The 19,114-nt window shown below is 38.8% G+C and overlaps 3 protein-coding genes across 3 annotated transcripts; 2 read left to right on the forward strand and 1 right to left on the reverse strand.

Annotated features, from left to right (window-relative positions):
* Positions 1-1,590: 1,590 nt before the first annotated feature.
* LOC114735325 (cation/H(+) antiporter 15-like) lies at positions 1,591-4,314 on the forward strand. Its single transcript, XM_028923014.1, has 3 exons — positions 1,591-1,833; positions 1,953-2,960; positions 3,067-4,314. The coding sequence occupies exons 1-3, from the start codon at positions 1,591-1,593 to the stop codon at positions 4,312-4,314; spliced, it is 2,499 nt and encodes an 832-aa protein (XP_028778847.1).
* A 1,965-nt stretch (positions 4,315-6,279) lies between these two features.
* LOC114735326 (cation/H(+) antiporter 15-like) lies at positions 6,280-8,396 on the forward strand. Its single transcript, XM_028923015.1, has 3 exons — positions 6,280-6,522; positions 6,683-7,556; positions 7,855-8,396. Exons 1-3 carry the CDS (start codon positions 6,280-6,282, stop codon positions 8,394-8,396), a joined length of 1,659 nt encoding a protein of 552 aa, XP_028778848.1.
* A 1,549-nt stretch (positions 8,397-9,945) lies between these two features.
* LOC114735302 (laccase-5) lies at positions 9,946-12,691 on the reverse strand. Its single transcript, XM_028922989.1, has 6 exons — positions 12,536-12,691; positions 12,274-12,425; positions 11,902-12,146; positions 11,609-11,737; positions 10,415-11,374; positions 9,946-10,309 (listed from the first exon to the last, which is right to left on the reverse strand). Exons 1-6 carry the CDS (start codon positions 12,644-12,646, stop codon positions 10,179-10,181), a joined length of 1,728 nt encoding a protein of 575 aa, XP_028778822.1. The 5' UTR covers positions 12,647-12,691; the 3' UTR covers positions 9,946-10,178.
* Positions 12,692-19,114: the final 6,423 nt, after the last annotated feature.

Genomic DNA, 19,114 nt, shown 5'->3' on the forward strand with positions numbered 1-19,114 from the left:
ACCTGCATTCTCTGAGAGCAGTGAAGTAAAACGACAAAAAGAAGAAGCAAGCCAAATTTTGGTGACCGTGACTTGACATTTCTTTTCCTCTTTTCGAAACTAGAAAATCCACCTTGCATCACTCGAAAAGAAAATCCCCCTTGCAACGGTATGAAAGCACCCCATCCGTTTTGAAGCCTTAGGCCAAATTTGTAATTAATTAAAAATAACTTATACTTAGAACTAGAAACAAATTTGCCAATCGTATATATACGGAGCAAAATATGGTGGTTCTAAATGATACATTTATTTTTTACCAGCTAAATGGATATACGAGCGGCTGAGGCTTTGCTCTCCTCCCTGCCCCTTGGACTCTGATAGTCAATAATTTAATTCCCTTTTATACTTATCAACGCACAGGGTCAACTCCTATAAAAGTTAATGAATATACTACCTTCTTTGGCCTAAAAAAAAAAAAAAACTACCTTGGCTTCTTAATATGATAACTAATAAACTAATTTGAATAAATTAAAAAAAACTAGTTAAATTAGTTATTTGTAATAAATGTATATTGTCTTTCCTAAAATATCATTTAGTCACGTGTATTAGATATAACTGTCATTATTACAAGGATTATCTTAAAAAAAATAAATAAACATGAGAGACAAATTGAATTTGAGTCATGTATTTAGAAATAAAAGAAAAATAAAATGAATTCTTATATTAAGCATAAGATACAATGTAGTACTACCTCCGGTCTTTAATATAAAACCTTGTTTAATTTTTATTTTGGTCCTAAATATAAGATCCCAATCCATTTTGTCTCTCATATTTTTTTTCTAAAGTAGTCATTCTAACAATAATAATTCTAGCCAACACACTTAATTAGCAAGGATATTTTAGGAAAAACAACACCTATTTATTACAAATAACTAACTTAACTTCTTTTCTTAATTTTCTCAAATTAATCAACTAGCTCTTATAATTAGGACTGGAGGTAATAATAAATTATAAATACCGTCCCGGGGTTGTACAACTTGTACTCGTATTTATTTCTTTCGCCTTATTTATGAGTAGCCCAGCGCATGGAGGAGTTTCTTCATTTTAAAATTTGGATATTTATTACCATGATAAATTAAAATTTATCTCTAATGTCAAGGGAGCTCTACAGTGATATTGTTGATGAAGTGTTTGAAAAATTGGTCTATTTCAGGATTTTGACTATATATATTTGAACCCTGCCCACACACACAAATAATGAACCTCTATCCTGACGACATTTTTCCGGTTTTAATCAGTTACATATATTTCTATTTAGTAGACGGTGGCATGCACTTCTGTCTTAGTGGCCATTCATCTATCAATGCTCTGTTTTAAGTGTTCTCGTAACGTTAGGCCAAAATTAAATCTGTAATGGTAGAGCAAGAGAATCACTAGGGGCACGTCCGTACGTTCGAACAGTTCCGAGAAAGTATGTGCGAAACGTTTTCGAAGAATCTAACAACAACAATCTCCTAAACTTGAGAGGCCATCTTGCAAGATTTTCTGCCAAAAGTTGACAAAGTTGGGAATCTGTGAATTTAAACATTGAAAGAAGAAGAAGGAGAAAGAATGGGGGTGGTGCATCGTCGTCCAGGAAATGGAATAATCTCCGTCGATTTCGACGGCAAAGGAAACATGAACATTTGTGTCTACAATGACAGAAGTCCAGGTTCTAACGGCTTCTTCTTTGGGGACAGACCATTCGACTTCTCACTTCCGGTCACCTTATTCCAAGTCTTCTTCATCGTCCTCTTCTCCCAGCTCATCTTCTTCGTCCTCAGGCCTATCAGAACACCCAGATACATGTGCCAGGTCATTGTATGTGCGCGCACGCTCGGTTGAATTTTTTTTCCTTCCTTCTCTTACTTTATTTTTGTAATTTTCATGCATGCTCAGAGAAAAAGCTTATGAGCACTACTGAAAATTTACAGGCCGGCATTTTGGTGGGACCTTCGTTTCTGGGGAACAACAGGGTATTCAAGGAGCAAGTGTTCATGGCCAGACAAGTTAGTGTGCTGGCGGTAGCTTCATTAATAGGACTCATATACGCACTTTTCATCCTCGCACTGAAAATGGACATAATATTGACTTTAAGATCGGCGAGAAGAACATGGAAGCTGGGTATAATATCCTCCTTGTTCAGTTTCTGGGTTATGTTAGGGCTTATCTACATGTACAGCCCCGAGAGCCTCCCAGATCTTCCAAGCGCACGTGATCGCATCCTTTTCTGTGTCAATGCCTCGTTGAGTAATTTCGCAGTCATCTCCCAATCCTTGATGGATCTCAACCTTATAACCTCCGAACTAGGTCAGATCGCTTTATCTGCGGCCATGATAAACGATATAGTACACGCGCTTTCCTATCTGGCATTGTATCTCGTCCACAGCAAAGAAGAGGGATCCCAAGCGCATTCACTTTTTCTCATATTGGTGAGCTTTTGGGGATTCGTGGGTTCATGCGTATTCATAGTACGCCCAGCATTGCTCGTGATTGCCAGAAAAACTCCGACGGGGAAACCTGTGAAAAAGGCATACGTTGTGTTGATACTCACGAGTGTGCTGGCTATGGCATTTATCTCGGACGTTATTGGTTTGTCTTTTCTCTTTGGCCCAATGTTCTTCGGTTTAATTATGCCCAATGGCCCTCCTCTGGGTACCACGATCCTGGAGAAAACTGAGAGTTTGGTGAACGAGTTCTTTCTCCCTTTGTCCTGGGCTTTCGTGGGCCAGAAGATTAATGTGTTTGGAATCTGGAATTGGGATGTGGTTTCCAGGATTAACTTCGTCATTATCGCGGGATACGTCGCCAAAGTGATTGGGTGCATTCTAATTTCACTGACCTACAAAATTAGGCCCAAACATGGCCTCATCCTCGGTCTCATACTCAACATGAAGGGCATTGTCGAGATCATCAATTATACCCGAATGAAGAGAGTTGAGGTTTCATTTATTATATTTCTTATCCTTCCTTCATTACCTCATTGTATGTTATGTAACATTATTGCAAAACTATGATATTAACTGGTGCTATTGATCGATCTTGCAGATCTTGGACGACCAACTGTACTATTTTATGGTTTTCTCTACGGTGCTAACGTGTGCAATTCTGCATCCTTTTATTGACCTCCTATACAAGCCTTATACTCGATTGGATAATCACAGTAAACGTTACCGACCAATAAGAACGATACAAAATAGTTACAGAAACCCTGAGTTTTGCATCATATGTTGCATACACAGTGAAGGCAATGTTCGAAGCCTCATGACCCTAATAGAAGCTTGCAACCCAGTTCTGTCAAGTGCAATTTGTGCCTACGTGGTGCATCTCGTCGAGCTCCTAGGTAAAAGCACGCCTTTTCTCCTCCCGGTGAACTTGAAAAGAAGAAGATTCTCTTCATTCAACTACCCCATCACCCTCCACATCATGCGAGCCTTCGAGAACTACGCAGGTAACACCGATGGTCTGGTCACTGTCATGCCCTTCATCAACGTCGCGCCCTACAAGAACATGCACGAAGCTGTGTGCAACCTCGCACAGGACAAGCTTATCTCCTTCATAGTCCTTCCCTTCCACGAGAACGACCAGTCGCGTGGCAGTCTCATGACCGTCACGATCCGCGACCTCAACCGAAACTTCCAGTTCTACGCGCCATGCACGGTGGGCATCCTGGTGGACCGGTTCTCGCAGCTGAGCATCAGCACGTCCGCAGGGCTCACCTTCCACGTGGCCATCTTCTTCCTCGGAGGAGCCGACGACCGGGAGGCTCTGGCATTAGGGAACCGAATGTCAGACCGGCCCAACGTAAGGATCTCGTTGTTTTACTTTGTGGTGAGGAACGATTACTTGAGAGATGGAAGTAGTTACAGCAAAAAGGACGATGAAAGTGACATGTTTAGTTGCAGATATGAAGGAGAAGGTGAAGAGGAAGAAAGGGCGTGGGACGAGAGTGCGATAGATGAGTTCAAGGCGAAGAGCTTAGGGAATGGGAATGTGTTTTGTGAGGAGATAGAGGTGGAGGATGGGATAAGGGTATTGGAAACAATAAGAAGATTGGAGGGAAACTATGATCTGGTCATGGTGGGGCAGAGACACAGTATGGAGGGTTTGGACGATCAAGGGATGTGCAATTTCATGGAGAATGTGGAGACCTTAGGGATCGTTGGGGATATGTTGGCGTCCACAGAGTTCTGTAATGGCATGGTTCCTATCTTGGTCATGCGATCTGCTGTGCAGCAATTGAAAAGGAATAATAGCTTAAGTTCCATCGCCATCTCTCAAGGCAGTTTTCTTTGAGTTTCTATGTATATGTATTCACTAGCTTACTTAGTTTCATTTGTCATTTATAGGGTTTAGATCAGTTGTTGATTTCAGCTTTCAACTTCAAGGTTCTATATATTCTTCCTGCGCCTCGGTTAATTAGCTCATCATTGTACATATTCTTTGACGGTAGCTGGATTATTTTTCCAAAGATTTCAAAATTCAAGGTGATAAACTTGAAAGCACTACTTTCGTGTGCTTGAAGCTGATTGACTTCAATTTTTTCAGAGGAAAAAAAATTAATTCTAATGCTGCAGTGAGAAAGAGTTAGCTAGCTAACTAGAAAGAGAGGACTCGGATTCAATTTCAATACATATCCCCCCTATGTGGATTTCTCCTTTCTTTTATTATCTCTCGTTACACAGTTTACAGATTCTTTAGTTTCTGTCAGTTCACAGAGGATCAGGAACAAACTGAACACAAATCTTGAATCCCTCCATGCACCTTGATGATTTGTTTGATTCCCCATACTAAGAGCTACTATTTTATTTATTTTGTTTATACAGAGGGAAGAGTAATCATACTATAAAAACAATAAATATAAAACAGAAAATAACTTTTGCTAATTATTATTAATGCTGTTGCCATCCCATTGCCATTCTTTTGTTCTTTTTTTTTTTTGGGCATCTCATCTTTCTTTCGCTGATAATTATTTGCGTTGAATTGTAAAAAAGATTGCAGGTTTATTATTGGCAAATTCAGACAAATCTTAATCAGCACTTTGGGCTTTATAAGTAATTAAATAAATTCTCAAGTAATTACCATTTACCAATTTTGTTGCGCGCGCATACATATTCGGCGAAAATAGTGAAGTTTATATCACTTGATAACTGTAATTTTTCCAATTAGATGTAGGTCAACCATATAGTCGTCTCAAAATTTTCAAGAAATAATGAATTTATTGATTTCTTCTTATAATTAAGTATGTGGAAAATTTTGGTTCCTAGCTAGTTCACATTCGTTAAAAAAAAATCCAGTATGAAGAAAAGCATCAACTAAATGTTACCAAAAAAAAAAAGCATCAACTAAATGTCTATAAAGCCACGGATGATGTGGAGGGAGACAATAAACACCTACTCCTCCAGTCCTTAATATAGAACCCAATTCTTGAGGTTGTTTTGATCCTAAATCTAAGACCCATTTATCATATTTATCAGTTTTCTCTAAATTACTCCTGTGGATACTCTATCAACCATAATCAAGTAGAAGAGGGAGAGAGGGTATTAAGAAAGATGATTATGGTGTTTTAGGAAAAATATGTCACTTTTCTTATAATTAACTAACTTACCTAACTTCCTTAATATAATCAAATTAGTTCAATATGTCTTATATTAAGGACCGGAGGAGTACAAGATAATAAGTCCTTCCATCATATTGCAAATATTTCAATATAATACATATAGTGCCATACGCATGGTACTAGCATACCATAATTGATTTCCTATTTGCACATACAAAACGTCTACATGGACCATTTACTTTTAACGTTAATTTACAGTCGTGCATTTATAATTGGAACCTGGCAGAGGTCAAAGGTCGAAAACAGCAAGATAAAATAACGAAAGCATATTTCACATATATTTTAATCCACCTGTTCAATCCCACTTTCTTATCAAGCAAATTAATTATGTCAAATGGTTAGGTGCCAGTTGATCATGTACGTGTAAGAATCAATCTTCTTGTAGGATTGACAATTGAAAACTAACTACTTCTAGTTACCCATCTTTAAATGCCCAGGAAATAACAGGAGACGCCTGTTTTTTGATATCTTAACCTCAAGATTATTAAGAACCCTGATTAAAGCCGTCTTTTTTTTTTTTTTTCCAGCCCATGCCTTTTGTTGCTGGAATGTAAGATTAAGATTCGGTATTGTGGTCATCACCTAATATACTTCAGTTGTATCAGACAACATAATCATCGTCTTGAGATTATATGGGCTATATGGAGAGTTACAGTTTTACACAAGCCGACTCTTCAATCATAGTGGAGTCAGATGGGCAATTACGTATCTGTGCAAGAAATGATAAACATGTGGGGTCTCACGGCTTTTGGAATGGGGATAATCCACTCGATTTCGTGCTTCCTGTCACCTTGGTCCAAATCGTCTTGGCCATTGTTGCTTCTCAGCTCGTTTACTTTCTTCTTCGCCCTTTTCGAACTCCCAGATTTGTCTGCAGCGTCCTTGTAAGTCCATTTCATCCATGTACCATCATCGATCCTTTTTAGCTTCTTGATTCGCTGTCGATGGAGATGATGAATTATTCTTTTTTAGCTGATATAATTGAGTTGGCGTGAAATTTCAGTCATAAATTTTTTACCTTTTTTTTCTTCTTGGAATTTACAGGGAGGCATGTTGCTAGGGCCTTCGTTTCTTGGGCACAGCAGCAAATTCGGGAACACTTTATATCCACCGAGACAAGCCGTGTTTCTGGGAACGGCGTCTACGATCGCCGGTGCCTATTTCATCTTCATCGCCGCACTACAAATGGACGTAACCACCACCTTAAGAGCAGCAAAACGAACTTGGAGATTCGGGATCGTACCTTTCCTCTCTTCTCTAACCGTTGTTTCAAGCCTCGTCTATGCAAATGACAGATCGCTCCCAAACATAAGATCTCCTAGCCTTCGTACCTTCTTCAGCGCCATAATGTCATTTAGTAACTTCATCGTCATTTCCGATTCCTTAAAGGAACTCAATCTCGCATCATCGGAACTGGGCCAAATTGCTCTGTCTTCCGCTATGATCAATGCCACCATGCAATGGCTAACCTTTTTACTTATGTCATTCGTGAGGACCACCGATTTAAAACATTCCGTTGAGTATTTGATCTGCTACTGGCTATTAATATACTTCTGTATATTTGGCATACGACCAATAATGCTGATGATTGCAAGGAACACACCAGTAGGTAAACCAGTGAAAGAAGTGTACATAATGCGTATTCTAGCTGGGGTCTTATTCATGGCAGCTGCGGCAGATGTGATGGGCTTATCCTTTCTTCAGGGTCCTTTGCTTTTTGGTTTGATCATGCCCAATGGACCCCCTTTAGGCACAACATTAATAGAGAAGACGCAAAATATAATGGCGGATTTTCTCATGCCTCTCTTCTTCATTTACATAGGAACCAATTCAAACATCTACGAGCTTCAGAGATGGTCGGAAATCACGACGCTTTTCTGGATTATACTCGTTGGGTACGTAGTGAAGGTGCTTGCTTGTTAGTCGCTGCATCTTACAATATTAGGGCAAAACATGGCCTCGTGCTTGGCCTCATGCTGAGTGTGAAGGGCATAGTTGAACATATGGCTTTTATAAGAATGAAGAGAATCAAGGTTGACTGTTTTTTTTTTCCCTTCTATATTGTCCATATCAAAGAACGTTAATATCTCATATTCTAACTTGTGCTATTATAATTGCTTTTGCAGGTGTTGGATGAACAAAGCTTCAGTCACTTGGTACTCTCTGTGTTGCTAATGACTTCGATCATCTAACCTTTGATTAAAGTGCTTTACAAGCCTCATGCTCGACTGGAAATATCTACCAAGCATGGAGGGATGAAGATGAGGATGATCCAAGACACTGTAAGAAACTCAGTTCCGCATTATTTCATGTGTATATAACGAGGGACATGTACACAGCCACGTGGCACTTCTGGAAACTTGCAACCACACAGAGCCCAATTTGCACCTACATGGTGCACTTTGTGGAACTGCTGGGGAAAAGTACACCTTTTCTGCTGCCCTTGGACCGCAAACGCATGAGAAAAACTTTGTCCATCAATTACCCAAACACTAATCATATAGTGCGAGCCTTCGAGAACTATGCCCAAAACTCTAATGGTCAGGTCAAGGCTCGGCCTTATGTCAACGTTGCTCCTTACAAGCAAATGCACGAGGCCATATGCAACTTGGCACAGGTCGAGAACGTACCTTTCCTCATTATACCCTTTCACGAAAATAATCAAACACTTGGTAGTCACATGATATCCTCCATTCACGATCTGAATTCCAACTTCCAACTTTACGCACCCTGCACCGTGGGAATCCTCGTGCGATAGATACTCCCAAATAAGCGTCAACAGCTCGGATCAGTTCTCTTTCCATGTGGGGATTTTCCTCGTCGGTGGACCCGACGACCGAGAGGCACTGTCTTTGGGTATTCGGATGACAACAAACGAGAAAACAAAGGTGTACTTGTTCTCCTTTGTGATGAAGAAGGATGGGAATAAAGATGAAATATCTGATAAAAGAGAAGAGGAAGAAGATGAGAAGATGGAGAGCATGTTGGACGATAGCTTCATTGACGAGTTCAAGGTGAAGAGCATCGGGAACGACAAAGTCAAAATTGAAGAGATAACGATGGAGGATGGGATTGGGGTGTTGGAGGAAATTCCGAAATTGGAAGGACAACATGATCTTGTGATGGTAGGAAGGAGACACAACATGGTGAATTTAGATGACGAGGAAATGTCAACTTTGATGGAGAATGTGGAGACATTAGGGGTGTTTGGAGATATGCTGTCGTCCACAGATTTCTGTGGTGGAAGGGTTCCGGTGGTGGTGATGCAGTGTGGAGGACACAGGTACGGGCATTGGCTCAATAGCAACCATACAACTTCTCCATTATCAAAGATGAAGCCTTTCGGAAGTTTCAGCTCTCGATCTTTTATATAACCCAATTCATCACAATCACATATTCACAGTATAGTACAGTGGAAGAGAATTTAGAGTTTAATTACCCAAAAAAAAAAATTATGAAGAAGATCCCTTTCATGTTGTTTTTTTTTTTTTTTGACAGAGCATCTATCTAATTTCGCTCATTGCGAACTTAAAGGGTTCCCTTGTAGATAGATACCCTTCAGGTTTGAAGCCATGTGCCTTTGAATGGACGCTATGATGATGATGTATATTAACCCTTAGAATATAAACACATGGGGCTCTTTTAATTTGATTTGTCTTTGTTATTAAGATCTAAATTGAAGACTGTTTGTTCTGAGCTTAAACTGTGGACACACTGGTCACTTTCGGTGATGTTAGAGAAAGGTTAAGAAATCAAATGCTCAGTTAGCAAAAAAAAAAAAAAAAACAAACAAACAAACAAAAGTTTGGATGAGCATGCTGCTGTTTTTTTTTTGGGGGGGGGGGATAATATCAGTTTTCTTCCTAGGGCGAATTGGAGATTGAAATTGCCCCCTCACAAATGAAGCCGGATAGGTTTTGTCTCTGATTTGTCACCATTAATGACGATTAACGTTGAACTGTAGAAATAATATGGATGGTGTTGAAATTTCAGTTGGAATTTCTTGCTTATAGAATCAAACAATTATCATACTCATCTCGAGTAATTTTTAACAATCTATTTACTTCATGTCTTTTTGTCCGAGCTTAGTGGTTCGGGATTGATATTTCTGTTCTTGGAAACTATGGGCTTTTGAAACTTTGTGTGTGTGTGTGTGTGTTGCAATCCTTGGGATAGTAACAGTAGATGTTGTACTTATGATGGCTCTATTAGAGAATAATTGGTATAGCGGGGACAAGGCTTTGATGGATAATTACAAACCCAATGATATGGAAGTTTTGAATAGAGTTAAATGCCAGAGCCAAGCATTTTAAATTCGGAAACTTCATTTTTTATTATAGCATCATCAAATATTGAAAAGAATACACTGAATACAATTAAAGCAAGCTGCGATTTGCCTATCTGATGGCGACAACACAAATTATCTATGTAACGAACAAGAAACAGAGCAAAAACAAACTTTCCCCAAATGCAGGGAAATTCCTAACAATTCAAGAAATATCACAGCTCTCATCATTGGGCTGACGCTTCGAAGAAGATCCTAACAAAGAGGCAGATCCGCTGGAGGTGGCTCAATGGATTGCAATTTCCCGACTCCATTCTCTACCAAGAACACCATGGCCAGGCCCCAGTTTATATGAACATCCAAATGACAATGCATAATCCAAGCACCTGCATTATATAATCAACGACATCAAATTCAGTTCCAATTATTGTTGCCACATTTTATATAAATTTTGAAGACGCTGCGCTACAAAATGATTCCTTATGACATACCTGGATTATCAGCAACGAATCGGATTACTGCCCATCCATTTGAGGGAACAGCGACGGTGTTCCTGAGAGGCGGATCAACAAGGTTGAATTTCGCGGTATCTTTTTTGGGGTTGAAATTCCCAAACCCTTCTGCTACGATGTAGAAATCATATCCATGAAGATGAATCGGGTGGTCTTCGGGGGTCACAATGTTGGTGTCCTGCAGAACAACCTGAACCCTCGATCCGTACTTGAGCTTGTACACCTTGGTTCCCGGAACGGGTTGCCAGAGCGAGCGGCTGACGTTGCCAGTGTAATCAAACTTCACCGGAGGGTTGGCCGGGAAATCAGTGGTAAACACGTTCGGGACTCCGAGCTGATGGGCCTGGAGGATGGAAATGTTCCTCGGGAGGACGAAAGACACATTGTTCATGCTCGCAGTGAATCGAGTGCCATTGGGCCCCTGGCATCTTCTCTTTCTGAAGTTGGGCGGGCACTTGTTGAGCCCAAGGCCCACAGTGAAGAAGAGGTTCTCATCGATTTCGGTGGGCACTTCGGCTTTTCGCGGGCTTCGGAATTTATTGCTGAAGGCGGTGACGGTGTTGGTGTCGTTGTAGGCGGGAAGTTGGGGCATCACCGGTTTGATGCTGGGGCCTCCTTTTGCGTGATGGTTTGCGGATTTGTATTGGAGAATGGCGGTGGTGGTCGTATTGTCGAAGGGTGCGTTTTGGGCGGACTGGTAAGCACGCGCCGCCATGTAGTAGCGGGAAGAGGGTTGGTCGCCGGTGATGAGAACGTCGGTGGTCTGACCAGGTCCTAGCATGAGAACGTTGGTGGTGAAGGGCTTGAGGTAGGAGGCATCGGCGCCGACGACGGTGAGCTTGTGGTTGGCGACGGTGAAGAAAAGGGGCTGATTGAGTGCAGCGTTGATGACTCGGAGGAGATGAGTCTCGCCGGAGTCGATCGGAACAACAGTGGTATCTGCAAAGCGTTGACAACGACCACGTAAAAAAAGCCAATTCACTTTTACTGTGCAGTTAAAAGCTAATTAACAAAACGACTCGTCCCCGGATGTTATAAAAATATTAAATATAACGCATGTGATAAAAAGCTCAGTCACTTTCCGGTGTATGAAAACTAAAAGCTAAATTAACATGATACGTTGATGTGTATGGTTTGGAGGAGAAAGAGAGAAGAAAGAAGAAAGAAGAAAACCTTGGCTTGAGCACTTGTAAAGATCGCCAGGCTGACCATTGATGGTGTAAGCATCGGACACGTTTGGAGCGGCTCCTGTTCGAGTGGCCTGCCTCAGAACATCAATGGGGTTTGTGTCCCACCATTCCCCTGCAATGTATAATCATTGTCATCATCATCATCAATAATCACGAAAATTCCTGTCGTGACTTGACTTTCCTATATCACTGTTTGCCACCTTTATTCTCTTGCTCTGATAAACACATTCACTAAGCGATGAAAAGGTAATAATTAAAATGATTGATGATGATTACCGAGAAGAATGGGTGTCTCGCACTTTGGTTTAGGGAAAGGGTAGGGCTCTCCTTCCCTGGGACGAATGATGAGAGCTCCATAAACAGTGGCTCTAAGCCAGGAGCTGTGAGCGTGCCACCACAGTGTGCCCTCTTGACCTTGAATTGTGAAACGGTACGTGTAGCTTCCTCCTGGACGAATAGGGCACTGTGTCACAAACTCTGGTCCATCTGCCCAGCCAGTTCTCATTTGTCGAACTCCATGCCTGATCCATTAGTTAACATCACCCAATATCAATCTCTGTGTGTGTGTGTGTGTGTGTAAAGACACCCCGTAATAACACACTTGCAAGAACATAGATGCAGGGACCAAAAAAGAAAAATGATATGTACCAGTGAATGGTGACGTTGTAACGAGCTTTGTTGGTGACTTTTACGACCAAAGTGTCTCCGTTATTGATCTCCAGAGTTGGGCCAGGGAATTGACCGTTTACTGTGATGGTGTTGTGGGTTTTGCAGAGCCTCTTCACTTTTGCAGCTTGAACCTGCACCCATCAATTCCAATACCTCATTAACTGTTAGCCACAAAAAACAACATTTATAGAGAGAAAAGAAATTCCTCAGAGAGAGAGAGAGAGAGAGAGAGAGAACGTACAACAAACTGGTGCTCATGAACTCTGGCATTTGCAGAAGACAATGCCGAAGCTAGAAGAACTAGAATGACCAAGAGGAGGGATGAACCATGAATGATCTTGAGAGCCTCCATCGTTGAACTGTGAGTGATGAGGAGAAATAGACTTCAATGTGAATGAATGATAATGGGTTGTGTTGGAGATGGTGGGAGAGAAGAGAACAGGGGGCCCTTTATATAGAGAACAGACAGATTAATGAGGTTAATACGACATAGAAGGTCAGAGTGGAGGGCAATTTCCTTCAAACCTATGGTAGTTGTTGCACCCACTAGTTTTTAGTGTCTTTCATTAATGCTTCTTTCACAAGTCTTCATTTTGAAGGTTCAATTTTTCCAAGAGCTAGCATCATTACTTTTTGAAATTTTGTTCAACTAATTAATTGCCTGTTTTTTAAACTCCCCCCCCCTCCCTTCTTCGTCTCTATTGGCTTACGCGTGAAAAGGATGAGGATTAGTTCAATTTTTCTTTTACCCATTTCGTTAACTCCAAATGATAAACAAAAAGGAAATTAGTTTCATCTTTGCTCAGCATGAAGTCAAGTTTTCAATATAAAATTATATACGAGCGACATGTTTGAAACGGACTATACTACAAATCACCCGCGGAAAGCAAACATAAACTAACCATGCCGACATCCAACAAATCAATCCAAGTCATTCTTGTAAAATTTGGGATGAGACTATTGTTTTGGAAGAATATGTTTCTCACTAGTACAATTGGATTAAGGAAGTTATAGTTCCAGCATTTTATGATTAAATATTAGAAACAATAATACTACTCCGGTCCTAAATATAAAACCCATTTTGTAGTGTAAATGTGTTTATATTTAGAATCGGAAGTATTTTTTTGCCAGTGGAAAGAATAATATTTTTATACATTATAACACTTGAATGCTTAGAAGTTATCACAAAGAGACCGAGAATTATTTAATTTATATTTTCCCACGTTCTAGGTCGTTATAAAACTAAAGCATAAAGATATATCCGACTGTTTCAATAATGCTCAAAGTCAATCATACTATCAACTTGACTCCATCATAAACATCAATTATGACATATATATAAAATAATAAATAAAATATTAGAGAAAGAATATTATCATTTCATTTTTCTTACGTTTATTACTACTAAATATATCATACTAATCATTTACAGTTGACTTCGCTTTACATAATTGATAAAACGATAATAATTCGTCTAATAAGATATTTTATCAAATATGATAACTATATATCCCACTTTAAGTTCATAGAGGACCAAATTCATATTACCATGTACCACCCGTCACATATAGATGAAGTCCCAAATTCTAGCCTCAATATGTTTATGGGCATTTATATTAACATTAGGATATTGCATTGAAGCTTGAAAAACAACAGGATATTGGCTCGGCTATAACTTAAAGGGCATTGCCAACTGACATCTTATTCAGGCCTACTCTTTTGTTTTTATTCAAGGAAAAAACCTGCTCTCCCCCTAGAGTTTTTGGTATGATAAACACGTAATTATATGAGACTTAATACTCAAAAACTAGTAGGACGACCCTTTAATTTTGGAAGAAATGTTATGTGTGAAAAGTGGACTATATCGTGCCTACTGGCAAACAAGCTAATATACTGATGATAATGGAAGGGATTTAATTGGATCCAACAAGAATTTAGTTACACAAGCTCATAAAAAGCAACTTGGAGCCCTAAATTAGGTGACCTATCACCAAACATTTCACACTTGGATATGATGAATCTGCTTCCTGAATACTGACAAACATGTCACACTCAAAGATCGTTATGTACCCACATATTCCATCCCAGAAAGAAAAATTTCAGAAGGTCACCAAATTGCCACGTATTGGGCAAAATGTCTGGCCATGGTTTTTCAATAGTATTCTTTGACCCATAAATCAATTAGTGTATATCAACTAATGAAATAATCAATTAATTGTAAATAAGTTAGCATATGTTTACCAAAATATCCTTAACGAGGACAAGTGAATAATGGCAAAGTACGTATGACCATTGAGTCTTATTGTATATATAATAAACTTAGATAATTGACTTTTGAAGAGTAAATGTCAATTCATTACTAAGTTCTTAGTGGATTTATCTAATTTGCTCTATGTTGATCATGTCTCTTTCTAAGTCAGCTAGTTCACCAGCTACGTACTGTGAACTTAGTTACCAAACCTTGCTTTTGGCGTCAGAAAGCTCCCTCCAGCTTATACAAATGAACGTGTAGTGGGGTATGGCATGATATATAGGGTATGGGAAAGCCTTGGACTAGTCTATTCTACTTCTTAAAATGCCCTTTCTTTACTTAAACCACAAGCAACACAGAATAATGCTACCTCTGATAGTTAGTTACGTCAACCCATATCCATTATAAGAGCCTGGTCTGACCCCTTCGAGGATGGATTCTTGTGATTTGATTAAAACAGTCCCCACACAAGATTATATTGGTGAGATTTAATTTACATCGGTGGGTTATGTCACAAATCTTTGGTCTCTTTGAATGAAAGCATGTCAAACTGGTAAGAGATACCAGACAACAAAAATGGTTAGCAGTGGATTGGTGAACAAGAAAGAACCATGTTTATTGAAATTATTAAGTTGGTGGAGTTTGTTATTGACATTTCATAGATTCTTGAGAATGAAACATATTAAAGTGATCACTCTCAAGTCGTTATTAATAATGTCAAAGAGTGGTGAAAAAATTGACAGATTAGCAGAAAATAATGCATTGTTTCCAAGTCAAATTTTGCAGGTGCCTTGTTTGCTTAAACCTTCCAATCTTTACTGATCAATTTTCAGTTTCGTTATTTGACTTGTCAATATTTTATTGGGCAGTTACAAGTAGGTACTTGTAAACTTAAGCTTAATTATTATCACTATTTTCTGTTCTATCCAGTGCTGCGTATAGGCCATCGATAGTGGTTGGTGGAGTTTCTGCCTCGCTGGTTCAGCAATATTTATTAAATTAATTTCGGGCCAAAAATATTTATTAAATTAGTAAAGAATATGTTGCAACATATGGTAATTTTTGCATCACAAAAATAGATAATAAACCTCCCACCACGTGCAGTTGATCAAAATATTTATATAACTTTCTTAATATATTGCAGTAAAGAGATAAGCCTGATTTGTGTGATTCTTATCATTTTGGAAAAAAAGTAAGTACATTTTGGCCTCCTAAAAGTATCCCAAAATTTTTTTTTTAAAAAAGTGAATTTAGTTACTGCTTGAATTTTACCCTACTTGATGGACGGATGCAAGCCAAAAGCAATGATTATGGAGATTGCACGAGATTGAACAACAAACCCATAATATTGTCGTGGTTCTGAAGATGGGGCCTTGCTGAAGTTCACGCTCAGAGCTACATGCATTATGAGGTTTACTTTCTGTGAGAGTGCACATGTTATAACATATAATGCCTTTGAATTTCACACTAACAAGTTCTTCACATAGCCTGCATGTGGCCCTCCCTGTGAAAGGTCGAAAGTCGCTATAATCTGTTGCATCAAACTTTTATTTGCACTAATTCCCTGTTTTAAGGGATCCAATGTCTTGTCCTATTGGGGGCATAAGTGCCCAAAAATTCCACCTTTGGTTTTCTCTCTTGCTTTTAATCACTGATGATCTGTTTAGGGTGCTAATTTGTAAGCAAATTAAAGTGATTTTAATTTCTGTGGCATGCAATAATCTTCAGAGGTGGCTGAACTTATGATGTGATAAGCAGTGACATTATAATTGGCTGTGAAAATAATGCTGATAGTAACTAGAAATTATCCAAATGATCGTGGCTTTATATCCATAATTCCTTTGGAAACTATTAAGAACTCATCCGTGTCATAGTCATTCATTTAACAGAGGATAATGGAGGTGATGATCCTAACAATGGCACCTCACGTACAAAAAATATATTCTGCATGCATACATTCCACTTAACAGAATCCAGCCAGATGGTTATCTCTTTCTTCAAAATGTGTGTCTTTAGATATATACAAATATATATGACTTTTGAGCATTCGTTTCTCCGTTTTCATATATGTGTATATGACTTTTGAGTAATCTTTTCTCTGCTTTCTTTCCTCTCCTTTCACACTTCAGAACACATGACACAGAAATTCTCCATTTTCTTCGACTTTATTTCCTTCCCCTTTCATTGTCTGTTTTAACTAGCCTGATTATCAGATACTCATCCTCACAACCACATCCTCGATAGCTTTTTCTTTTATCTCATAATATGCCTGGGTTTATACATTGACTTATTTGATTCTTGCTCAGAAGTTCTTTTACGGAACAAAGACAACCAACTAATAGTTGTCATATCAGTGTGACTTTGCCTAAAAAACTATTCACTTTATAGCAGCAAGTATTAGCTAGCTAAAGCATATGGCTACAGGCTACTTTTCAAGAGTGACAGAGAAACATTCAGGGCCACATCGTTGGTTGATTTGCAGCATATGGAGTAAAACTTCAACTCGAATCTTTACAAACTGGGAATGAATAATCACGGCACCAATCCTTGATGCAAAAAGCCAAATTAATCACAGCTGACATCCAGCTAGTGTTCCATTAAATTTGAAACTGGACTGTGCTTGATTATTTGATAGCCAACGCGTTTACATTCTTGTTTGCTGTCTGATCAACAAAAGAAGTGTTACCAGGTCCCTGAATTTTCCGAGAGGATAGAAAGATGGGTTGTGCCAATCTGTCATGTGATTGAGGAAAGAAAACGTAAACAAACTAAGGGAGCTAGTAAAACTTTGGTTTTTTTTTTTTTTTTTTGGGAGGGGGTGTTCACACAAGAGTATTTCAAAGATGTTTGGCTTGCAATATAAGCAATCTTCCGAAATCCACATATGTAAGTATGTGATTCTGTTGAATAACAAAACTGCTTAATTAATACTCCTCCGGTCCTTAATATAAGACCCATTTAACCAATTTGATTCAATTAAAAAAGTTAGGTAAGTTAGTTAATTATAAGAAATGTGACACTTTTTCTTAAAATACCATAAACATCTTTTTTAATACCCCATCTTCCTCTTCTACTTGATTATGGTTGAGAGAGTATCCATAGAGGATTTAGAGAAAATTGATAAATATGAGAAATGAGTTTTATATTTAGAACCAAAACCAACTCAACAATTAGGTCCTATATTAAGGACCGGAGGAGTAATATTCATAGAAAGTATCACTTCGTTGTGAATAATCTTAGGCCGGCTCTTATTCATGGGGGATACCTTGATCTTAATTCCCTAAAGATTATTCTACTAAACAAATGAGATGTTACTTCACGGCATCTTCCTCTGAAGTACATCGATGATGCAAAAACCGGGCACCGAACTTTTTCTCCTTTGTTTCACAGGCCTAGGAACTTGACAACAAACTTTACATGGGTCCTTAAAAAGACAGGTACGTTACACTTTACAGTGACCAGATAGGGTAATAATCAAAAGTTACAATAAACTACAGTTTCTACTTTCAACAACCTTTTTTGCCTTTTCACACGAACTTACAAGAAGGAAAGGAGTGTGCAGCAGGAAAGCTTCCCAAATCAATTCATAGCTGAAACTGGTTTCCAAGACAAACCCAAGGCTATCCACAATAATCAAAATCGCCGATAAAAGTAAGTGCAACTAAATTTCAAGCTACACAGAAAATTAAGAGAAAGTTGCAGCATTCCTGTCTTGAACAGCCGCCGATTTTTTTGTTCTTTTAAAAATCATCAGCAGAAACGGCGGCTTCTTCCCTCGAAAAACGGCATGCCATATCTGTTCCAGATAACCGTCAACTACCGCAGTCTGTGACTGAATCCGATAATCCCCCTCTCTCGTAGCTGGAGTCTTTCAGTTTCAGGTCTAATCAAACCCTCAAATCCCCCTCTAGTTCTTACATTGAACCCCTTCATTTCCGATTTACATGAATATAGAGGTCTCGGATCCAATTTATTCGTCCCTGGATACGCCAAATTTGTTGGTCATGTAAATTCTAATGTTCTATGATATGATATGCTGCAGGAATACTGCGTGATTACATTGAAGCAGTGCCAGTAATCAACAATGTATGTATTTTCAGACCGATCAAAGTCATTACTGAAAGCTCAAACACCTGCATCAGAAATATCTTGCTTGAAAGTCACAGATTGAGAAGCTTGAATCTGCTTCATCCAAAATATTTGGTGGAAACAGGTAGACCACACACGAAATAGAAGAATTGAAATAAGCTTCTGAAAATGCTAAGATTTGTGCGGAGAATGAATCTGATCAAATCAAGGTAACTTGCCTGTTCCTTTTCAATAGGGGTCCGTAGGTTGCCTGTATACTTTCAGTTCTCGAGTCTTTTTCCTACGCACAAAAGGATATATCCACTTTCAGATGAAAATGACTTTTTTATATTTTATTTGACATATGATACTATCTATGGTTCTTGTAATAATCAAAATTTCAAAGCTTTTTTTTTTTGTACAAAATTTGAATTCTTTTGTCTCAATTTCTTTGTTTCATTTCTCCATTCAATTATTCAAGCTAATGGATGTGTCACCTTA

The sequence above is a fragment of the Neltuma alba genome, unplaced genomic scaffold (genome assembly GCF_004799145.2).
Source record: "Neltuma alba isolate B1F8T4 unplaced genomic scaffold, ASM479914v2 tig00013202_pilon, whole genome shotgun sequence".
Lineage (NCBI taxonomy): Eukaryota > Viridiplantae > Streptophyta > Magnoliopsida > Fabales > Fabaceae > Neltuma > Neltuma alba.